Source organism: Lepidochelys kempii, chromosome 7 (assembly GCF_965140285.1).
Source record: "Lepidochelys kempii isolate rLepKem1 chromosome 7, rLepKem1.hap1, whole genome shotgun sequence".
NCBI lineage: Eukaryota > Metazoa > Chordata > Testudines > Cheloniidae > Lepidochelys > Lepidochelys kempii.
Window position 1 is genome coordinate 67,436,700 of NC_136386.1, and position 21,061 is coordinate 67,457,760.

Consider the following 21,061-nt stretch of genomic DNA (forward strand, 5'->3'; position numbering starts at 1 on the left):
TCTGAACTTGGCCCAAGGGAAAAACAAACCTATACTGAATATAATGGAAGCTGGTATGAATCATTGACGAGACTGAAATCTCCAGGGGACTATAGTACTCAAGACTGGAAATGTATATGATGATATTGATGCTATTCCATTATTCCTGGGCAAAGGGTCAATACATAGAATCATAGAATATCAGGGTTGGAAGGGACCTCAGGAGGTCATCTAGTCCAACCCCCTGCTCAAAGCAGGACCAATCCCCAATTTTTGCCCCAGATCCCTAAATGGCCCCCTCAAGGATTGAACTCAGAAGCCTGGGTTTAGCAGGCCAATGCTCAAACCACTGAGCTATCCCTCCCCACCAAGACCTAGGCACTACTTAAGACCTATTTTGAGGACTTAAGAGGCACATGGGCCTTTGTACTCTCCCTGTGCATCAGGGTGAATTTCACCCTGTTTTTGTATGTCTTATTTTTTTCTTCATTTTGATGTAAAGCCTGCAGAAATTAGGTGATGTCTGTTGTTTAAGATAGCTGGTTCCAGTGTGTTTTCTTCTTAGGGAGGGATGTAATAGTCCAATGACTTAATTGTCCTTTCTTGCTATGACACAAAGGAACTGTTGGATTAAAGAACCATTTTTATTTATTTATTTATTGCTTGCTCCCATTACAGTAGAACTTGATGTTATTTAAAAGGAATCTTTTACAATCAGGTGACAAGTCAAAAGGAACAATTCAGACTCCTTTTACAAGCTTATTCCCTCGTGCCAAAAGTAATGAGAGATTTAATTTGATCTATTTGGAAGAGTTTAGTGACTGAGAAATTGTAGAGGGACCACTGTCTAGGTAAAATCATAAATTAAAATCAACGCACCACTTTAGCAGTTAAAATCATGCCCTAGATTACTGAAAGGTGTTTTATAATATAAACAAATGGCAAATATTCGACTAAAAGCAACATTATAACTCGTCAGTCATTTTGTCAGTAGGATTAGGCTCGTCAATTTCACTTTGTTTTGTACCAGTACAATGCTGCTGTGTTTTGGGTCCCCATGTAGGGAAATGATGTTGATCCTTTTGAAATTCATGCAAACATTTCCGTTCACTTTTATTTTTAACCTATTCCCATCCCATTTTTTTAAGAGAACCTAAATTTGGGCCTTTACCAAACCGACTCTGTCTTTAGAACTAGGGACCAGATAAAATTTAATTGGCAAAAGGGGTTCATATGGTTGCTAATCATGATAACAAACTTTGCCCACACTTTTTACAGAATTTGTTTCCCTGGTGTTGGTGGTTCCTGTTGTACCTTGATCTGCATAGTAGTAGGTAAAGATGATTTTTTTCTCTGCTTTCCCAGGGTGTTGAATCAGAGAGTTTCCCTGTGTTACAACAATCATTAAAGATAGGCCATCCTATTGAAGACCAGGCCTGCAGCAACCATCAGTTTTATGGAGGTAAGAGTAGGAATTCAGACAATAAATGTTGTTATGGATTTCTGCAACCTGTTAATCTTCTTTTTCAGTTAATCCACATCAAGTCCAAATGAAATGAAGTGTCTCATTTGAAGTGTCATGGTTTAATAAATGCTGCTAATAGCAACCCACAGAGCAGGACTTTAAAACATGGATGCAATAATAAGACTTCCAGATTCTGCATTTTGATGCACAAATGAACACTTAGGGACATAAATGTATTTATTTAGGGCCACGTTTGGCCAGTTGTATCACAACGAGTAGTACCTTATTCCACTGAAATCAATGGGACGGCTTGCAAGGTAAGACATTAATCAACAGAAGGGTGGCAGAATACAGTGATCACTTACTTAGATATATAAAACAACAAGGCAGCAGCTTTTGGAAACTGGGTTCCTGGTTTTGGGGTTTTGTCATTTAATTTTCAGAGAAACCTGCATATTAAACCAAGCAACAAAACAAACAAAACCCACTGTTTAGCTGGTTTTTTCAGAGCACTTCCTGCATTGAGTTCAATGAAAGTTAGAGGTCAACACCTCTGAAAATACAGCTGTGTGAGCATGTAAAATCTCTCTTTCCTTCTTAACAATCTCTCCCCCTCACCCACACCCTACCCCATGCATGCGCTCATATCAACTTGTGGATATTCCTCCACTTAATTGAACTACAAATGTCCAAAACCAAACTTCTTACTATTGTTAATAATCCCTCCCACTCTCTACTCTCGTTTGTTGACCACCCCACTTAGCCACTACGGCTCACAAACTTGGTGTCCTTTTCAACTCCTCATATTGATTTATGATAATATATAATTCAGGTACTGTTGCACATTGAGAACCACATACTCACTGGGTCACTGAAGTCGATGGGACTTTGCAGGCCCTTGGGTGCAGCTGTATGATTCTTACTGCAGGACTGGGGCCTTAGAGTATAAAGTCTTTGGTCTCTTATGCTGGCAAACTACTTTTTTTTGGATACAGAAATAACAGTAATTAAAATATATATCTTTTAAAAACTGCATAATGGCAATGTGCTGTGTTTTGTTTTATTTCAAACAAAAATAAAGAAGAAGAGCCCAGGGCTCTAGGCAAGTTTGGACATCACTAAAACTGCCAGCTTCACTTTTGACGTGTTGCTTAAATCTGCAGATGTGAGTGGACCTTGCTTTGGTACCAATTCTTTGCAGTTGACTGGGAAGCTTGTAGACAAGGTTGTTACTGTGAGGTAGGTGAAGAAGAACAATGTAGTGAATGATGTTGACTTGAATTGTAAAACGAAATACTGTTGTACATTAGAGAGGGGCTATATTGGCTCCTCCCTGAGGGCCTGATCAATCCTGACTTCCATTGAATTCCATTGTTTATTGATCTTCAATGAAAGTTTCAACTGCTTGGGACTGCAGGATCAAGCTCTGAGGTCCTGAGTGAACTCTTTGAAGCCAGGAACAGTTTTTCTATTGATTTTTCTATAGCTCTTAAATGGGGAGATAACCTCCAACTAACTGACAATAATACATTATGTTAAGTAGCATTTATCTTCCCATCTGCTTCGCCATTCATTCGACAGTATGGCCTTCAGCTGTATTTTATATAGTATTTATATAGTATAGTATCGGATACCAGCTGTATCCCAAGTACTTTCAGGGTCATAAATAATATTTACCCAGTTATATATTTTAAAATGGGAAAGAGGTATCTCGATACAGAAGCAAAGGAGAGAAGTGCTTTCAGGTGAGATTTAAAATGGGGAGAGACAGGCATGGGGAGAAAGGGAGGTCCTTCCAGATAACAGGCATTGTGGCTGACTATATGGAATTTGTAGCTGATGTTTATATGATTCAGTGCTATTTACCCTAATATATGATCAACCCATAAAAGAAATGTAAGCCAGATCCATAGCTGGGGTAAACTGGCCAGTTGAGGATCAACCTCTATGCCTTTTTCAAGGCAACTGTGCTTGCATTATCTACCTTGAGATAGTGCAGGTTCTCTTAGTCAGAGCTGGATGAATAGTGGGGAAAATTATTCCTGGATGTTTAAGCTAATCAAGATTCAGCCATGTTCATGAACCATTTTTGTTCATTTTCTATGAACGTTCAAGCCCTCCAACTTTAGCAGTGTGAATATTGACAAAAATTGAACACTAAGCTCTGGTGACTTTTGAATTGTATAGTCCACTGTAAAATACACAATTCTGTGTGGGTTACATAATCACCCAAACAGAAACAATGCTGAGTGACTTTTGCATATAAACAACATAGCATAAATTGAAAATATTAACATTCTGAAGGCCAAGATTTAGGGGGCTAACAAAATTCATGAATAATTAAGAATAACACAAAAAAGAGAATATTGGTGGTTCATTGTGGAAGGAAAAATGGCAAAATGTGCGTGCACACGAAGTATCTTTTATCCAAATATTGGATGCTATAAACGAGCCCTATCTTAGAATCCTTATTGACATGTTTCGTCCCAAGGTAGCAAAAGGGCTACTACATGTGAGTAAGGACTTCACTCATTAGTTAAATTTGGTCACATTCATGGTGCAGGAATAGCCCTTTAACAGCATACAGCAATACTATACAACAGTGCAGGACAGCCAGTGGAAAACAACTTATCCAAGTCAAACAGCAGGGGGAATTTAGGTAGGTGGGATGTATTTACCCAGCTGGATATTTAGCCAGGTTGCTGAGGCTAAAGCCTCTACTCTTGCAAAAAATACCATGCAGCTGTGGTCAAGAGCTATTTTCACACCCAGCAATACAGTTTCCCATCATGCTATAGTCCTAAATAAACCCACCAAGGACCAAAGGAATCCCTTAATACATAAATATCTTGTCTTGTCCCATTAATTCTTTTAAATTCACTCTGTATTTGTTCAGTTTTGATACAGTTCCTTTTGCCTTCAGGGAAGAGGACATTCTAATTTCCATGCTGCGGTTGCTGGAGTATGAGAGAGCCACAGTGGATGCAGAAGGGGCTATTGGACTTGCAGCCTTAGTTGCTGGGAAGCTGCCAGAGTTAAAGAGTAAAAGGTACAGCATCTATAAACCGGCTGTTGCAAACAGAGAGCTTACCAAGGAAGTCACATGAGAGGAGTGTCTGTGCACTGAACTTCGCAGACAGAAAGGGGTCTCTTATTCCTCTTTATTCTGAATGTTGAATCACCCACTACTGTCAGTGGGACACTGCACTAGGGACAACTTGCTGAAAGAGAGGGAGAAAGAGGGCCAGACCTTCAGCTGAAATCCTTCATAACCAGGGGTGAAAGTAATTTAAAAGTCTTACTGGTAAGGACCCCTGGAAAGGGTGGGGCCTCAGGCAGAAGGAGCGGGGCTAGGGGTCAGCCTCCCCCAGCCAGCCCTTCAGTGCTGCCCAGCCCTCCCCTCCCAGGGCTCTGGCCGTGATTTAAAGGGCCCAGGGCTCTGGGCACTGCCTTGGTGGCCAGGAGTCTTGAGCCCTTTTAAATCGCAGGGCGTTGAGGCAGCTACCCCTTTTGCCCCCCGCCCTCGGCAGCCCCGGGGGGGGGAGCAAAAGGGGCAGTGACATTAAAGCAGTGTCACTTGGACAATATGGAATCATCTTTAAAGCCCCTCCTAGTTCTATCTTTTATGTTTTTTAAACTGAAAGTTGGATTTTGCTGCTCTTGGAACTCGAGGTTTCTCAATTAGCTTTTTATGAATGGCAGCGCTTTAATGTCAGCTGTGTGCGGGCCCTTACCTGCGGCCACTTCTTACCAGTACGCCGTACTGGCCCACTTTCTCCTCTGTCCATAACAATCAATGGAGCTACACAAATTGACCCAAAGGGTTCAATCCTGCAAGATGTTGATCACTCTGGCCCCAATGTAAATCAGTGGGATTCTACATGTGTTTAAAAATAAGCATGTGCATAAGTGCCGCTTTGGATTTGGGTCAGGGTGTTCAGCACCTTGCAGGACTGAGCCCAAGCTCATGGCGTAGCCCATAATGTGTGTGGGTTATTTCAGTTTTGTTTTTTATTGTATGGGATCTCCACTGGACAAAACGGATGTATTTAGTCACTTTGTAGGCTCAACAAGAGAATTTTCTGCTGAGTGAAGCAGCCTACCATACCTTGTAGTGTACTGGCAATTAAGTTACAGAGTAGATCCTAGAAAAGAAGAAGTGCAATTAATTCAAACAGAGCGAGACTGTAGTGAAAGAGAAGAAGCCTGGAATTGGGAGTCAGGAGATCTGGGTTCTGCTTCTTTAGCGTTGATGTAGACTAATGTGTGACTTCAAGCAAATCACTTAGATTTCAATAGAGGTAGGTGCTTAAATATCATTGAGGATCTGGCCCTTAACCTCTCTGTGGTCAGTCTGCAGAATTATGATGAGACTTAATGTTTATACAGCACCTTGAACGCATCACCCAAATGTTCAATGGGCTTTCTCCACTGTTACTAAAGTTCCTAACCATGACTCTCAGAAGAGTGGTTCCGCTGAGCCAGTCTTAATACTACTTTGTGATTGCTAGATGGGGGTCGCTTAATAGTTATTGATTCATTTTACTTGACAACATCCGTTGGTATTTTGATGGTACCCACAGATAGCTGGGGAGGCTGGATAGTTCAGTCCCACAATTTCCTACAGAAAATACCGGACAACGGTCAGGCAACTGGTGTGTTGAGACCACTGCCTATCACAAGCACCAGTATTGTCTCATTGTTACCTTGTGCTCTTTGTTGTTCCTTCGATTGCAAAGGGCTCTTCGGGGAAGAGGCCTTGTCTTTTTGAACAGTGCCAAGCACAGCAAGGCCCTGGATCATGTTTGGGGCTCCTCGGCACGACTTCAGTACCAATCATCATCCCGGTATTCTACTAAACAGCACTCTAAACTGTAACCACACTAAGGCCTCGAAAGCCGCAACTAGCTCAGGATGAGCCTCACGAGCTACATCTATGCTACGAGGTAGGGGTGTGATTCCCCTGCTCGTGTGGATGTACTTGTGGCAGTTCTCCTGGAGCTAGCATGAGTATAAATAGCTGGGGTAGTGGCAGCAACGGCATAGCTGAGCCATGCCCAGTACAGGCAGCCTCAAACGGGTGAGTGCGTACTCAGCACAGCTCAGCCGGGCTTCCACTGCAGCCACCCGGGCTCCTGTGGCCAGGCTGCTATTTATACTCGTGCTAGCTCGGTGAGAACTAGTGTGAGGGTGTGTATGTGAGCAAGGAGCGCACACCCTGAGAGACCACCTCTCTCCCTATGACACACCGCCATGGACAGAGGTGCTGAGATAATAGAGAGGGTGTGGCCAACAGCGTGTTCTCCATAAGGGTCCTGGGGGCTCTGGAATGCCCTCCCAGCTCTGGACTGGGGCTCCGGGCACACTACAGCTCCATGACTTTGAAGAGCAGTGAGAGGATTTCAAGATGAATGTGGGTGTTGGTATTTAACTATGAGCTGCTGCTTGATGCGTGATCCCATGGTGATGAGCACCATAGAAACTCCTGTGAGGAAATTAGTAATTCTGTCTTGAGAGCAGGGTTTGAATAGTGTGCAGTAAATAGGGCCTGGGACTGCACATTGAACCAGGAGAAAACAAAATATTGAATTGCTACTGATTAAGTGAGCGCTGTCCATCCTGTGTACTGAATGAGGCAGGGGTCCTGTGGAAAAAATAGTATGTCGCCATGTAATTAAGGATGGTAGCATAATCCGTACACACAAGGGGGCTCAACTGAGATTGAACAGGCACCTTAATTCTGGCACTTCCTAACTTTTGAGTGCTTGACTTTGCAACGCTCACAATATTCTTGTCACCGGGTCTTTCTCTGTGTAATTGTATATAAATTAAATGGAAATAAATATATCCCCCCTGAGCATATTCAGCACCTCTCGCTGTCTTGGACTCACACCAGTGCAGCTCCCCTGCTTGTATCAGTGGAAGTGCTAATGTTGACCCGGCGCAGACATTTTTACTCCCATGTCTTCTATGGAGCATGGGCTCCATTCTTTAGACAGGAGCAGGAAAAGGAGCACCTGGGGAATGTCACTGATGGAAAAACTCCAGACAGAGTTACTGAGCGAGCTCCCCTCCAGTGCAGGGATATAATGAACTTACACTTACATGATGCCTTTCATCTGAAGCATCCTGCACTACTTTGGAAGGCGTGTACATGGCATCTCTCACACCAAAGAAATGCAGCCACCTCCAGCAGCAGACAGCATCTACGACACCCTGTTTGGCCAGTATAGGCTCCAAGGGAAGAACATCTACTAAATTGACAACACCACTTCCTGGATCATGTTTTTTCTCTTGTGAGGTGCCTCATCCAAGTACCAACCGGATTCTGCCTTTAGCTAATGAGAGCTGAGGTGATCATGGCATGAGGTGATATGGAAGCGTACGCCATCTGAAAAGTAATAGGAGAGGACAGCTGCAGCAAATGGCAAAAGCAGATATTGTGTACTGTATCCATACAGTTATTGAAATATCTGCATTACTGTCCAGTATGACAATTTTATAGGAATTTCTTTGCATAAACAAGAAGGAAATAGTCCTGTTTGCTCTTGTCTTTCAGAGTGGCAATCACTGTATGCAGTGGTAACTTGGAGCTACCTTTGATGAGACAGTGCATAGATCGTGCCCTGCCCCTTGACAACAGAGTCTGCAAATTTTCCCTCCTTCTCTCTGATTGTCCAGGAAATATTTCAAAGCTACTGGAGATACTGACTCGGGAGGAAGTGAGGTAATTCAGAATCCTATATTAATACCTGGTATTACACTGTTGAGAAAATAGCACAATTGACTCAGTGTTTTTAAAGACTATTGCATGCTTACAAGTGACAGTTAAAGGCAAAGGGAGTAATCCAGTGGTTTACCCAAGTGACCAAAGTAACCCAGGGAATCTATTTATATAGCGCTGTTGTAGCCTCTGTCGAAAACCTTCCCCATCACAGGCGGAAGATTGGTATGTGCCCTCCATAATAGGCACATTACAATTACAACTATCCTGCTCTGGGTGGCTTATCAGTGTTGAAATGTAGAATTGCATTGCTTCTAGTCGTTGCAAAGCCTCTACTTATATTGAAACAAATTTTGAATTAGCCCATATTGGGCTAGTCTCTCTCCTAGCCATTTTAATCTCTATATTAAATGCTTCTTAGAAGCATGAAACAGTACAGAGTACAGGGCAAATCCTGCCTTCTAATGTAAATGCAAGGCTTGTGTACACATGCACAAGTTAAGTTTGACCCTTAACCCTATAAATAAAATACATAGTTGTTAAAAGTAGAGGCATATATATTGGTGAAGTGCTAACAAAACTTGCAGGCTAAGTGACTCCATGAGGGAATACTTGGGAGATGCAAGGGGAGATACAGTGGAGAATGCAATTGAAAAAACTCTTCAGGGTTAAACTTCTACCCGGTCTTTCAATGCTGTCTAATTTGAGTGTGTTATCTCTGTTCCTGGCTGCTCCCATCCAGCTGTTACACTTTGGTCCAGCTATGCATATCCATTTGATTGCTGCTATAAATTTCCCAGATATGTGCTAACAATCCATTGCTTTAAATGGAATGGTAATAGGATGACAGTGGTGCAGCAGATGTCGGGAAGGATGTAGCTGCAGGACTAAAAGCATTTTAGGGATCTGAACAGCCTCTGCTCTGACCCCATGTTTATTTCAGCATATGAAAAAGGTTTGAGGTACATCACACTTCTTTCCTCCAACTACACCTGCATGAATTTGTTTATTGCTCAAACACTTACAGAAAGCATTTGACAATGACTAGGATTTGCCCTGCTCTTTAATTTATGGTTGGTTTGTTCTAGGGTGTTGGACATCAAACAAGAACACATGTTTGTGATATCTGATCTCTTCACTATTGAGGTAAGAGGGAGAAATAGTTTGTCACTTCAGCTGTGTTGGCCTCTCACAAACTTGGTTGTAATTGTAATTATAAAGAAGTTAGGACTCTTCTGCCTTCATATATCTTCACATAATCATGTGGGTTGATAAGGCATTGTAATGCCACCCAGCAGAAAATACAGACTTTGGAAGCAAGATGTTAGATAATCAGCAGTACTCTGTGTTATAGGGCAACTTAATCACCTTGTTCTTAACAGGCATATAAATAATCCATGAGTCTCTTCTCCTGTCATTGAAATGCACACCGTTCTGGGTGAAATCCTGCAGTTATTGGTACTGCAGAGCTGCGTTGTGTATATAACATTTCTGGACTGTAAGTGGTGAGCAACAGCATCCAGCTGAAGTTTCAGGAGGAATCTGTGTAGATTGAGTGTAACTACCCAGACTTGAATTGGGCCAAGACCCCCTCTGTGGCTAGTGCTGCTGTTCTTAGGCCAAGTGTTATGGAATCTTTGATCAGAGGTGGGACCTCAGTTCTGCACTGATTTTTCTGTTTTCGGCTTGCTGGCGGTTCTGAAAAATAAATCAATGAAAGAGTCTGTTCTTGTCAAACCAAAAATGGTGAAAAATGTTGGCCCATTGAAAACAATCCATTTCCAGTCAAACATTTAATTTGACCTGAAGGTTTTGTTTTGGGCATTTTTAAAGGGCATAAAATGGCCAGAGAATGTGGTGGAGATGGTGCCACAGTCCTCATTCTTATATTTGAGCCTAGTGGTTATAGAGGACATGGGAGACGGGGGTCCAGTTTTCCCCTTTGCTTGACGGGGAGAAGGGTTTTGAAAAGGAGTCTCCTATGTAGCAGGAAAGCGCCCTAGCCACAGGGCTATGGGATAGTCTCAATCTCTCCTGTTGAAGCTATTCCACTTTGTATCAATAGTTATTGGAGCAGGGACTTGAACTTAGGTATTCCACATCCTAGATGAGTCCTCTCACCACCAGGCTGTAGCATCACTCTTACTCATTCCTTGCCTCAATCATTATTCACTGTCACGCACAACTGAATGATGTAACTGAAATCACTGGGATACGTTTGACGATCTGAGCTCTAGGAGCCTTAAGTACTTTTGAAGTTTTTTACTCTTCAATTGGACAATATGGAATAATCTTTAAAGCCGTCCTAGTTTTATCTTTTATGTCTTTAAAGTGAAAGCTGGATTTTGCTGCCCTTGGAACTCAAGGTTTCTCAATTAGCTTTTTATGAAATAGTGCTTAATACTTACTTATGTTGCCAAATAAGCTGTACTAGATCATCTTTCCTAGTTTCTTGGCAGAGAATGCTACAAGAGTTTTCGTGTCTATTGCGACCTTTGCTATGGGGCTAGTGCATCAGAATATTGAAACCAAATATACTCTCTGACCAAAAAGAGTGTGCCATTGCTCATGTCTGCTTTTAAATATGATCTATTTTCATAGGCTTTCCATTCTTGTACTGCAACAGGATTGGATGGCTATCTAATCTAAAGGTCAAAGTGTTTCACAAACTGAATGATGCTGATGATGATTTTTAACAGTACTGGAAGGGGATGGAATACCTTTATGATACAATTAGAGAGAAACCGGAGCTGCAAAGTTGGGATCCAGACCAAAATATCCCAAAATGTTTTGAGGGTTTTTTTTTTTATCCAGTGCATTAAAATTAATCCTCAAGTTTAGTAGTTCCGGATTTTTTCCTTTATAGAACTCAATGCCAAAACTTTTGTTTAAGGTTCTGACTGTAAATTCTCAGAAGTCAGAAAGTAAAAGTTAGGTTTTCATAGCAACATTAATTCACCCACTTTGCACATACTTTGTATTTCTTTGTATTTCTTTGCTCCTGCTCAGCAAAGCACTCTCAACATGTGCCTAAATCCCCAATCCCATAAGGAATTTTGCAGTGTGAATAATGTGAAATTGGAAGTGAATTAAGCTAAATTGAATTAGGCCATGTTAGGCCTGAATGAGTGTCCACACAGGGATTTAATGCAGTTTAACTAATCCACTTTAAATACACACCTTTTGTTAAATCAGACTAACTTTCCGGAGTGTCCCTGCATAGACATGCTCACTATTGTAAATACAGATGATGGATTCTCTGCCTGAACTATGGAGTTAAAGATAAAAGTAGTGGCTCATTCAGAGAGTTAAATCACTACAGTGCTTAATCTTCCCCAGGATTTACTGTTTCATTTCCAAGTAAGAGAAACTTGGCTTTTACTCACTGTTTATCAGGATGATGGAGTGACTTTACTCACTGGTGGGATGCCTGGATGTACTTGGGTTGACTGATTTGGTGCACATCTGTGGAAAGATCTTTGCTGTTAGCCAGTTGTTGTGTGGAGACGGCTTTAAAAAAAAAAAGCTGTGTGTTCAACTGCACATTCTGCTTTTGGAAAAATGTTTGCAGGAACTTTTGTGCTGAAGAAAATAAGCAGCATTGAAAAGGGGGGAAACAAATCTCCTTACTCTTTCGCTGATGATGATATGGCTTCATGAGGTTCAGCAATTGCTTAATGAGGTGACCTATGCAATGGGATTGGTTGCCTGTGTTTTTTAGAATGTGCAAGAACATCTTCTGGAGATCTTCTGTTTTGCACCTCTGATTTAGAGGGTCTCTACCAGTGTGAGATGTTTGTCTTGCAGTAGTTTACAGATCACCGGTCTGGTAGCAACATCAGGAGCCAGGTCATGTTGAAGTTGGTAGTTTTGAAAGACAAGATTTTTCACCTGTTAATAGTCCTTGGCAGGTTAGAAACAACTAGGGATGGGCAATTCCCTGAATTATTTGTTTTAATGAGCACCTCTTGTTTACACCCTGCAGAATCTGTTTGTAGAGGATAGTAGTGAGCCTTCTTTCTGAGTTGGGTGCAAATATGGGTTCTATACTTGCAAGAATATTCCCTTCCCCAGACTCTCCCCTCTCTCTGCCATTCCTTCCCTTCTACGCACGAAGGCCACAGATCTCTTCTGGGGGCTGAGAATCCTAGTCCCTCTCCCTTCTGGGGTATTTCAGAGAGGGAGTTTGATTTTCAGTGCTTGTTAGGTGCCTAAATGCCTTTGAGGAGCTGGGTCTAGGTGACCACTTTGGGACTTGGAAAGGGAGAAGGGAATGTTTTCCTCACTGTTCCTAGCCTAGGTCCCACATTGGACAGTAAAGTGTATGTCTGTGGGTCTATAAAATCAGTGGCACCTTGGGGAAAGAGATCTGGGGCAGAAGAGGATGGTCAGTGCCAACATAGAACTACAGTAAGAAATATGCAAAATCTTAAAGCCTCCCAATTGTGCTAAGCAGCAAAATTAAAGTAGCAACATCAAGGAGTGAAAACCATTAATATGCTTCCTCCAGCTGTTTTGAGTGCTCCATTTTTGATATGGTGGGGTGAACTATTGAAATGATTAAACAAAGCAAATATCTACCCAGTTTCCAAAGGAATGTGTTTGATCTCTGAGTGCTAACAAACTGGCATGACCTGCTTCACTCCAGATGCAGTTTGGAACATTTTACAGGTTCTAAATATTTAAAAATATACTGAGATACTCTTACCAAATCATTTTTAAAAAAAAATCTAGCAATCCCTTTCTGTTTGTGTTGACATTGAAGAAAGATGGACAATCAGCAATAGCAAACTCAAGTCTGGGTCAGACCCGGGGGAGAAATGGGCCTACATCACTGTGGGCTTATAGACTGTGGCGGAGGGGGGGCATTTCCAGTGCTTTGGAAGGTATCTCGTAGTCAGAGGATGAAGTACCTAATCAGCTGGTGGTAGCTTTTCATGCCTGCTCCCTTTTCTAAATCAGTCTAACTCCCTGAGGGCTAGATTCTGATCCCCTTAGGCTGAATGCTGCTGTCCACCAAGAGTAGCCCTGTGGAAGTCAATGGACTGTTTGGGGCACAAGCTACTACTCAATTTGGGTAAGCACTGCAATCTGGTCCTGAGTGTCTCTCCTCCCAACTATTCCCCCAGTATCCAACATCAAGCAGTTCATTGGGTGAATTGCTGCTTCCTCCTCCTCCGCTCCAATCTCCTAACCATCAAGGAGAAGACTCTCTTCTCTGGCAGGACAGAAAGTCAGTCAGCGGGTAAAGAACTTTAAAGGGGCTGTGGCTCTCCCTCGGTAGCTTGCTTCATGGATCAGTCAGGGCAAAGAAGGGGTCCGTGTTCAGATGGAGTGATTTACAGTGGTGTGGGTAAACAGTTTGCTGGTAAATCTAAGCATGTGCTGAAGGGTGAGAGGATGAACGGGGCCGGGGAGGGGAAGAGTCTTAAAGAGAGAATATGATTGAGTCAAGCTCAAGATCTTGTTCTTTACCACCAACGCGCTCGGTGGCCAGGGCTCAGCATATTACAAATGGTCTAAGATGGACCTAAAGGTCTGAGATGGAGTGTGGTCAACAGCTTGGCTTCTTGGCCACAATGGAATCTACCATAAGGGTAAAGCTCATCTGTTCATAAATCTCTATTTGTGAGGTTTTCAAACCGTCATTTCTTTTTTTCTATTTATAACTTCTTAACATAAGAATCCCTTTATCTGCACTATTATAGTTTAGTTTGACATTACCTACATACAGAGGTGCAATGTATTATTCAATTTAGCTATTTTCTCCTTTTGAGTGTTGTCCAGATAGTTGCAGCTGACAGTTAGATATTTAAGAAAAACCCCAAGGAAGGAGTGGGAATAACACTCTAAAACAGTGGTTCTCAAACTTTAGCAACCCAAGGACCCCCATTTTGATTTTAAAGTTTTCATGGACCCACAGGCCCTGCCCCCACTCCACCTCTTCCACCTAGGCCCCACCCTTGCCCCATTCTTCCCACCCCTGCTCCATCCCTGCCCCTCCTCTTCCCCACCTCTTTCTGCCCCCTTTCCCTAGCGCCCCCAGTTCCCACTCCTTCCTCCCTTGCAGCACCTCCTGCATGCCGCTGAACAGCTGTTCCCCGGCATGCAGCAGGTGCTGGGAGGGAGGGGGAGGAGTTGATCAGCAGGGCCCGTGGACCCCCTGGAGTGCCCTACCAGACCCCGGGGGGTTCATGGACACCAGTTTGAGAAACACTGCCCTAAAAGACCCCTCCACCTCCAGTTACTTGTAGGCCTGTTGTACACCCAAAACAGGCCACCTGGACCCATAGATAGAAGTCTGTCTTTATATTACCTGATACAGAGGATGGAAGTATAGGTGGCTGGTTTAACAGTCCTAGGGAATCAAGTTACTTGCAGTGACTTGCCCATAATTTAAAAAAAAAATCCAGTTAAAATAGTCAGACTCACAAGAAACATGGAAACGTTGCTACCCATGAGTTCTACACTGCAGGCAAAGCTATTGAACTCAGCAGGCGTTCTGTCTGATCCTAAGGACTGCAGGAGCAGGCTCTATGGGTGCCAACAGATCTGTAGCAGCACTTGAGGAAGAAGGGTCTTCTAACGTTGACTAGCTGGCTAATCTTGGAAGGAAGGTGGCAGCTTCCATGCAACAATACTGTAGGGTGTCAGACCTTTCTGTCATAGGACAGTTTAACTTAACAGTAAATCAAAAGCTACTCCAAACTATGGGTTTGATTTCCCTTGCTTGTGTCCACACACGAGCCCCAACTGTAATTGAGCTAGCTGGAGTATAAATAGCACTATAGCCACAGTAGCATGGGTAGTGGCAGCAGAAGTAAGGCTGAACTGTGCCGAAAATCAACCTGCCTGAAACCAGTGGGTACGTACTTGGCACAGCTCAGTCATGTCTAGACTTAGGCACCCAGCCTCTATTGAGAGTCAGTGGGAGTTGAGTGCCTAACTTGCCCTCATGACTTAGGAAATTTCCCAGCTGTATAACAGTGAAAATTGCCCTGCACTTGTGTAAGCCAGGTCTACAGCAGGATTTTGCACCAGTGCATCTAGAATCCCACTGTAGACAAGGCCTTGCTCGACCAAGCAGAGAAGTAAGTCCCCACCCATTTCTCTCCTGCCTTGCTTGGCCTACCATGTCAGGTACAGCATGCAGCCCCACTCTCTTGAGACTCCCCACTGTGAGCAAATGGGCTCCAGACACTTACTCACTAGCTAGAGTTGCTGGTCAAGTGTGAGAGAATATGTAAACTTGAAAGGCCACTGCAACATTTACTATTTAATAGTATGAACATAGACATAGAGCGGGGCCCCACTGTTCTAGGCACTGTACAAACACAGAACAAAGAGGTGGTTCCTGACCCAAAGAGTTCACAATCTACATAACTTCATCAGCCCGTGCTCATCCCCAGAACAAAAGGAGAATTAAAGGAGCATTTGTAATTCTCTGACTCTCTTGCTGCTTTCCCAGGCCTGATCCTGGGGCAGAGCAGTTACATGCTATCCTGTACTCTAAGCTGAGCCACAGGGCTTAGCCTAGCTCTGGGCAGTGACTGACATCCTCAAGACAGGCCACCCTTCACTGTTGTCTAGGGGGAGAAAAAACAACATTTTAAAAAGTTACCCAGAAATGTCTATATCATTGTTACTCATTTTAGAAAGTGACTCTCCATTCCAGAGCTCTGAAGTACCTTATAGGTACTTGACATTGTCACTGCCCTATAGCACCCCTTGCTGGCCAAGTGTAGCACTGTAAGTGCTCCCTGCCTCAGTTTCCGCTACTGTCATCAATATGCTCAATGAGGCTTTACAGAGCAAGTAATGCCCCTTCTGAAGGGGCTAGTTTACTAACCAAAGGCCCAATGGATATACAAGTAAACCTTCACCCCAGCATCTTACATGAGAGACAGTTAGTCTTAATTTATCCATTCCCAACTGCATATAGCCCTCCCCTCTAGGATTCTCTCTGCTCAGGTCTCTTCCCTGGAGTTAGACCTCTTGGCAGAACCTGGGGAGTGTGCTTCCCCTGAGCCAGGGGGCTGCAGAGCTCCATCAACTGCAGCTCCTCTCTGGGACAGCTTGCAGTTCCTGACAGGACTTCCTGACGTAGAGTGGGAACCTTTTGGGTTCTTGGTGTTGATGAGTTCTTCTGGGAGCTCCTCTCCCCAAGAGTATCCTGTCTCTAGAGCTACGTGCTTTGAGGAGTTTCTGGGAGCTTTCTATCTCTAAGATGCATTTCCATTGAGCCTTGATAACCCTTTATTAGACTCATTAGCTAATTAGCTGCCAACCAGCCCGCTAAGGATTTAATTTCTTCCAGGTGGGTATGAGTTGGCTTGTTTCCCCTTAAAGGAGCCTGTCATAGAGAGATTGGTCCCTGACTCCCCTAAAGGGCCAGCCTCCATGAGAGGTATTTTTTCCCAGATATCATTCTCATTCCATGAGCCCCCCATTTCCTTTCCTCCTCCTTGCTTCACTGAAATTCAGTAGTTCTTGCTAGTGTTGCAACCACCCAAACTCCCATTCCTTGGAAGCATCTTGAGAAATACACAACTGATTTATGTTCTAAAGGAGAAAAATAATAAAGCCATCTTCAGACTGAGGCACATAGTTGTGGGTAATAAATCATGCTTCATTTCATGGTTTTTCATAGATTCCATGGGCAGAAGGGATCATTGTGATCATCTAGTCTGACAGGCCACAGAACTTCTCCAAAATAATTCCTAGAGCACGTTGGCTAGTGGGAAACCATAATCAATAAAAACAAGCTCAGGGCTACTCGGCACGGTCTGTAGCTGGATTTTGGAGTGTCTCATCATTCAAATGGCTTTTTCGGTGTTTATTTTTATTTTAAACTTTATGTTGGGGAAGTATGAAATGCTCAAGGGTCTGATTTTCAGAATTTCACCATGAACATTTTTCAGATGACAGGCTGAAAGATAATGATTTTAGTCTCACTGCTTCCTTGAAAGGATCTATTCCTTATAGCCATAATATAAACAGCATAATGGAGAGTCCTTCTCATCATATCGTATCATTTCTGAATAGTCGCTGGTGACTGAGAGTAATCAATGAACCCCTGAAGGTCCTCTTAAAATGGCCACATCCAAAATGTAACATATGTTATCCATAATTTTTTTGGAGTAGCAGAGTGCATTTTTCCCCTAAACTGCTATGTGCCAGTGAGAGGACTTCTCCATTAGGTTAAATTGTGCAGTGTTGTGCAGCATCTTACAAGCTATGCAAGCTAGTTCTATACAGTACATTGTAAAAGGTACTTGGTGCTCCTCATGACAGCATGTGCCACAAAAGAAAGAACTATATTTGGTGTTTTTTATTTCAGATTCCATCCACAAAGTTTAGAGGGTGGTGGAATTAAAATCAGTATTAAACTGGAGTGGAAAGGATAGATTTTAGGACGCTCGTACAGGATTGACAGGATCCGGGGACAGCATGGATGTGAGTGGCTGGAAAAGATGAGCGAGAGGGGAGTTGAAAATGACAGTGAAGTTGTGAGCTTAGGTGACCGGGAACGTAGGAGAATTGTCAATATATTGGTGGAAGGGGGGGAGAGTGGGAGGGAAAATGTGGAGTTTGGTTTAGCCATCTTAATTTGAATTAGTAGCAGAATATCCAGCAGAGATACTAAGAGATGTAGGACTGAGTGGAGGACTGGAGAGATGATAACAAACCATGTGAGCAAGTGAAATTACCCAAGGTAGTGTAGAGAAAATGTTGGGTTTAGGATAGATTCCTAAAGGATGCTGACAGAAAGCAGGAGAGAGGAGAAGGGGCGTCCAGTGGAGATAGTGAAGGAGCCATGATAGCACAGAATCATGGAAACTTAGGGAGGAAAGCATCCAAGAAGAGTGTCATAAATATAAAGGGAAGGGTAACAACCTTCCTGTATACAGTACTATAAAATGCCTCCTGGCCAGAGGCACAATATCCTTTTACCTGTAAAGGGTTAAGAAGCTCAGGTAACCTGGCTGGCACCTGACCAAAAAGACCAATAAGGGGACAAGATACTTTCAAATCTGGGGGATGGGGAGAGAAGGCTTTTGTCTGTCTGTCCTGTGTGCTTGCCTGAGACAGATCAAGAAAGCAAACAATCCATCTCTATTAGAATTAGTAAGTACTAGCAAGGAAATTAATTAGTTTACTTTTGTTTTGGCTTGTGATTTTCTCTGTGCTGAGAGGAAAGTGTATTCCTGGTTTTCTTTTTGTAACTTTAAAGTTTTTGCCCAGAGGGAAATCCTTTGTGTTTTAAATTTGATTGCCCCGTGAGATTAGCTTCCCTTCAAATTCTACAGAGGTGCTTCTTTTACCTTTTTTCTTTTCTTTTAAGAGCCTGACTGATTTCTCTATTGTCCTAAGACCCAGGGGTTTGGGTCTGTGATTACTTTGTAACCAATTGGTTAGGATATTATTCTCAAGCCTCCCCAGGAAAGGGGGTGTAAGGGCTTGGGGGGATATTTTGGGGGAATAGGAACTCCAAGTGGTCCTTTCCCTGATTCTTTGTTAAATCACTTGGTGGTGGCAGCGTATCCTCCAGGGGTCTTTCATGCGGGTCCCCACATCTGTAACCTAGATTTCAGAGTGGGGAGGGAATCCTGACCAGGAGTGAGGAAGAAGTCAAGTTGATAGGCAAATCATGAGAATGAGAACAGCAAAGAGATTCATCCAGAAGGTGGTAATGGGTGATTCCATGGCAGTTTAGTGGAAAGGGCAGAAACTATATTTTAGGGCATCCAGGGGAGAGTCAGAAAAGAGGAATTCAAAGCCAGTGGAGTAGCCTGTAGTCAAATATTTTGGAGGTAAAGGGGAGATCGGTTGGGGAGACAGGTGGGCCCGAGGGAGGACTTCAACATTCTGTTTCTGAGGATTGGAGAAAGAATAGCATTGCTATAAGATAGGGACTACAGAGGCCAGAAGCTTTTAACTTAGACTGATCATCTTGCCTTTATGAATGCATTTTATGGCTTAGTTGGAAATACCATTGTGGTCTGAGAATGTTGTCAGCTGTTTAAGAATGTTCCTAATTCTTTTCCCAGGTCACCTGCATTATAGAAACTAGAGACAAAATCCACACGGCGCAACTCAGAAATGCGCTCCTGGAACGCTACCCAACAATGATGTGGACAGAACGGTGATGAGCAAAGCACAATGGAAAGTGCTGAGGTTCTTTAACCAACACATTACAGAAAGCTAAACTTGAGGCACGAATAACAAAATATGCATAAATCTTTCCAAACAGAACAGTTAGCAAATAGCTACAGGATCAATTGATATATTTATTTGCGCACAATCAAGTGACTGTCCTTTGAAATAAAGTAAAACTTGAAGCATTAGATTAGCTCAGGAAAGCTTGATAGCCTCTGCTTGTATTGGAATTCATTACTAAGTTATCTAGTGGCTGTTTGGAATTTGACTGGTGTGTAGAATCCTGTGGTGTTCAATAAGTACATAGAAAGAGGACATTTTTCTTTAGTTCCTAATGCAGCTCTCTCCTCACTCTTCAGATTTTGATGCCCACTGCTTTAGTAAGTAATGCATCCTCCTTCTGCTGGCTTTTCACATATTACTACTCTGCTCATTTTATGTTTCCAAGCCAGAGGCATCACTTCATCTGCAGAGTCTGCCTTGGCAGTTGTACAGGTGAATTTATGTCTGCATAAAATACCTTCACTTTCATGGGAGGGGGGCGAAGGCTAATGACACACATTAAAGAGACTTTGTTGAAAGGGAAAACCCCAGTTTGCATGTTTCCTATGGGAAGATGATCATGTTTATATGGATGTGGCTCCTAAAAATGTTGCAGTTATAAAAGGCTGCCTTAATGTGATTAGAGCGTGGGTGTATCAAACAGGAACAAAGGGCTTCTTCTATCCTTTGGAAACTTACTACAGCAAACAATATATAAAATGTTTCTCTCTAAGGAGAGTATATTCCCCCTCCACAACCTCTGCACTTGAATTTTGTGATTAGAAATCAAATGATCATCATAATCTGCTCAAAACAGAATCTATCCATCTCATGTGACAGATTAAGTATAACATTAAGAGTTACTAAGTAGCTGCCTTATATATAAGCAAAGGCAGCTCCAGGAGAAGAGGAAGCATAAGTCTTAAGCAAATCACTAATGCAATTAAGAAGGAACGCATTGAACTGAATGTCCCTGATTACCAATTGTTACATAACCATCACCAGAGAGCTATTAATAAATTAGCACCATGAGATGAGGAGAGACTTTAGTTAGAGAAAGCTGGAGTCCATTACTGAGCTTAAGTATTCCAGTTGCCTCTATAGTTGGACGAGTTTCAAGTCAAGTTGAACTATAATGAATCATTCCATTGGTTAAAATTAAACAGAATTAACCCATTATTCCAATGTGGGCACATTTGCCTCCAGATGCTCTAGCTAGGGCTTAAATATGTAAAATTTTGTGTTTATGTGCCATATTAGGGCCTAATCCAAAGCGCCCTGAAGTAACTGGGCATTCCCCAATGCAGGATTTGGATACCCTATTTAGATGCCCAGGATTTATACACTATAAGTCCAATTTTGTTTGTAGGGGCTGAAGAAGAAGGGAGTAATAGAAACCCTGTAATGACCGTATACATTTCTATATTACAATTAAAATATGGATCACCTGAGCTGAAATTTTTATCCCCCTCTAGTTGTTTGAAGAGCATTGTGCTTCCCCAGAGACTTACCTCACACAGTGTTATGCGTGTAAAATTCTGTGCTGTCTTTCTAAGAGGCGCAGCACAGAACTCACAGCCTGTGGGGAGAAGGCTCTGGTGACTTACAGGTACCGCTGCCCCCCTCATGATTGTGGACTGGTCTGTGAGCTGGAAACTGACAGCATAATTGACAGCTTTGGGACTTGTGTA

At 42.7% G+C, this 21,061-nt stretch overlaps 1 protein-coding gene across 1 annotated transcript in view; it reads left to right on the plus strand.

The window, feature by feature from the left end:
• LOC140915320 (L-threonine ammonia-lyase) overlaps positions 1-19,522 on the plus strand; it is a 34,598-nt gene extending 15,076 nt beyond the window's left edge. The window contains exons 5-10 of the mRNA XM_073354904.1: positions 1,345-1,441; positions 2,608-2,683; positions 4,368-4,493; positions 8,004-8,171; positions 9,257-9,314; positions 19,220-19,522. Of these exons, the coding sequence (XP_073211005.1) occupies positions 1,345-1,441; positions 2,608-2,683; positions 4,368-4,493; positions 8,004-8,171; positions 9,257-9,314; positions 19,220-19,318 (624 nt within the window). The 3' untranslated portion in view covers positions 19,319-19,522. The remainder of the gene's footprint in view (positions 1-1,344; positions 1,442-2,607; positions 2,684-4,367; positions 4,494-8,003; positions 8,172-9,256; positions 9,315-19,219) is intronic.
• The last annotated feature ends 1,539 nt before the right edge of the window (positions 19,523-21,061 follow it).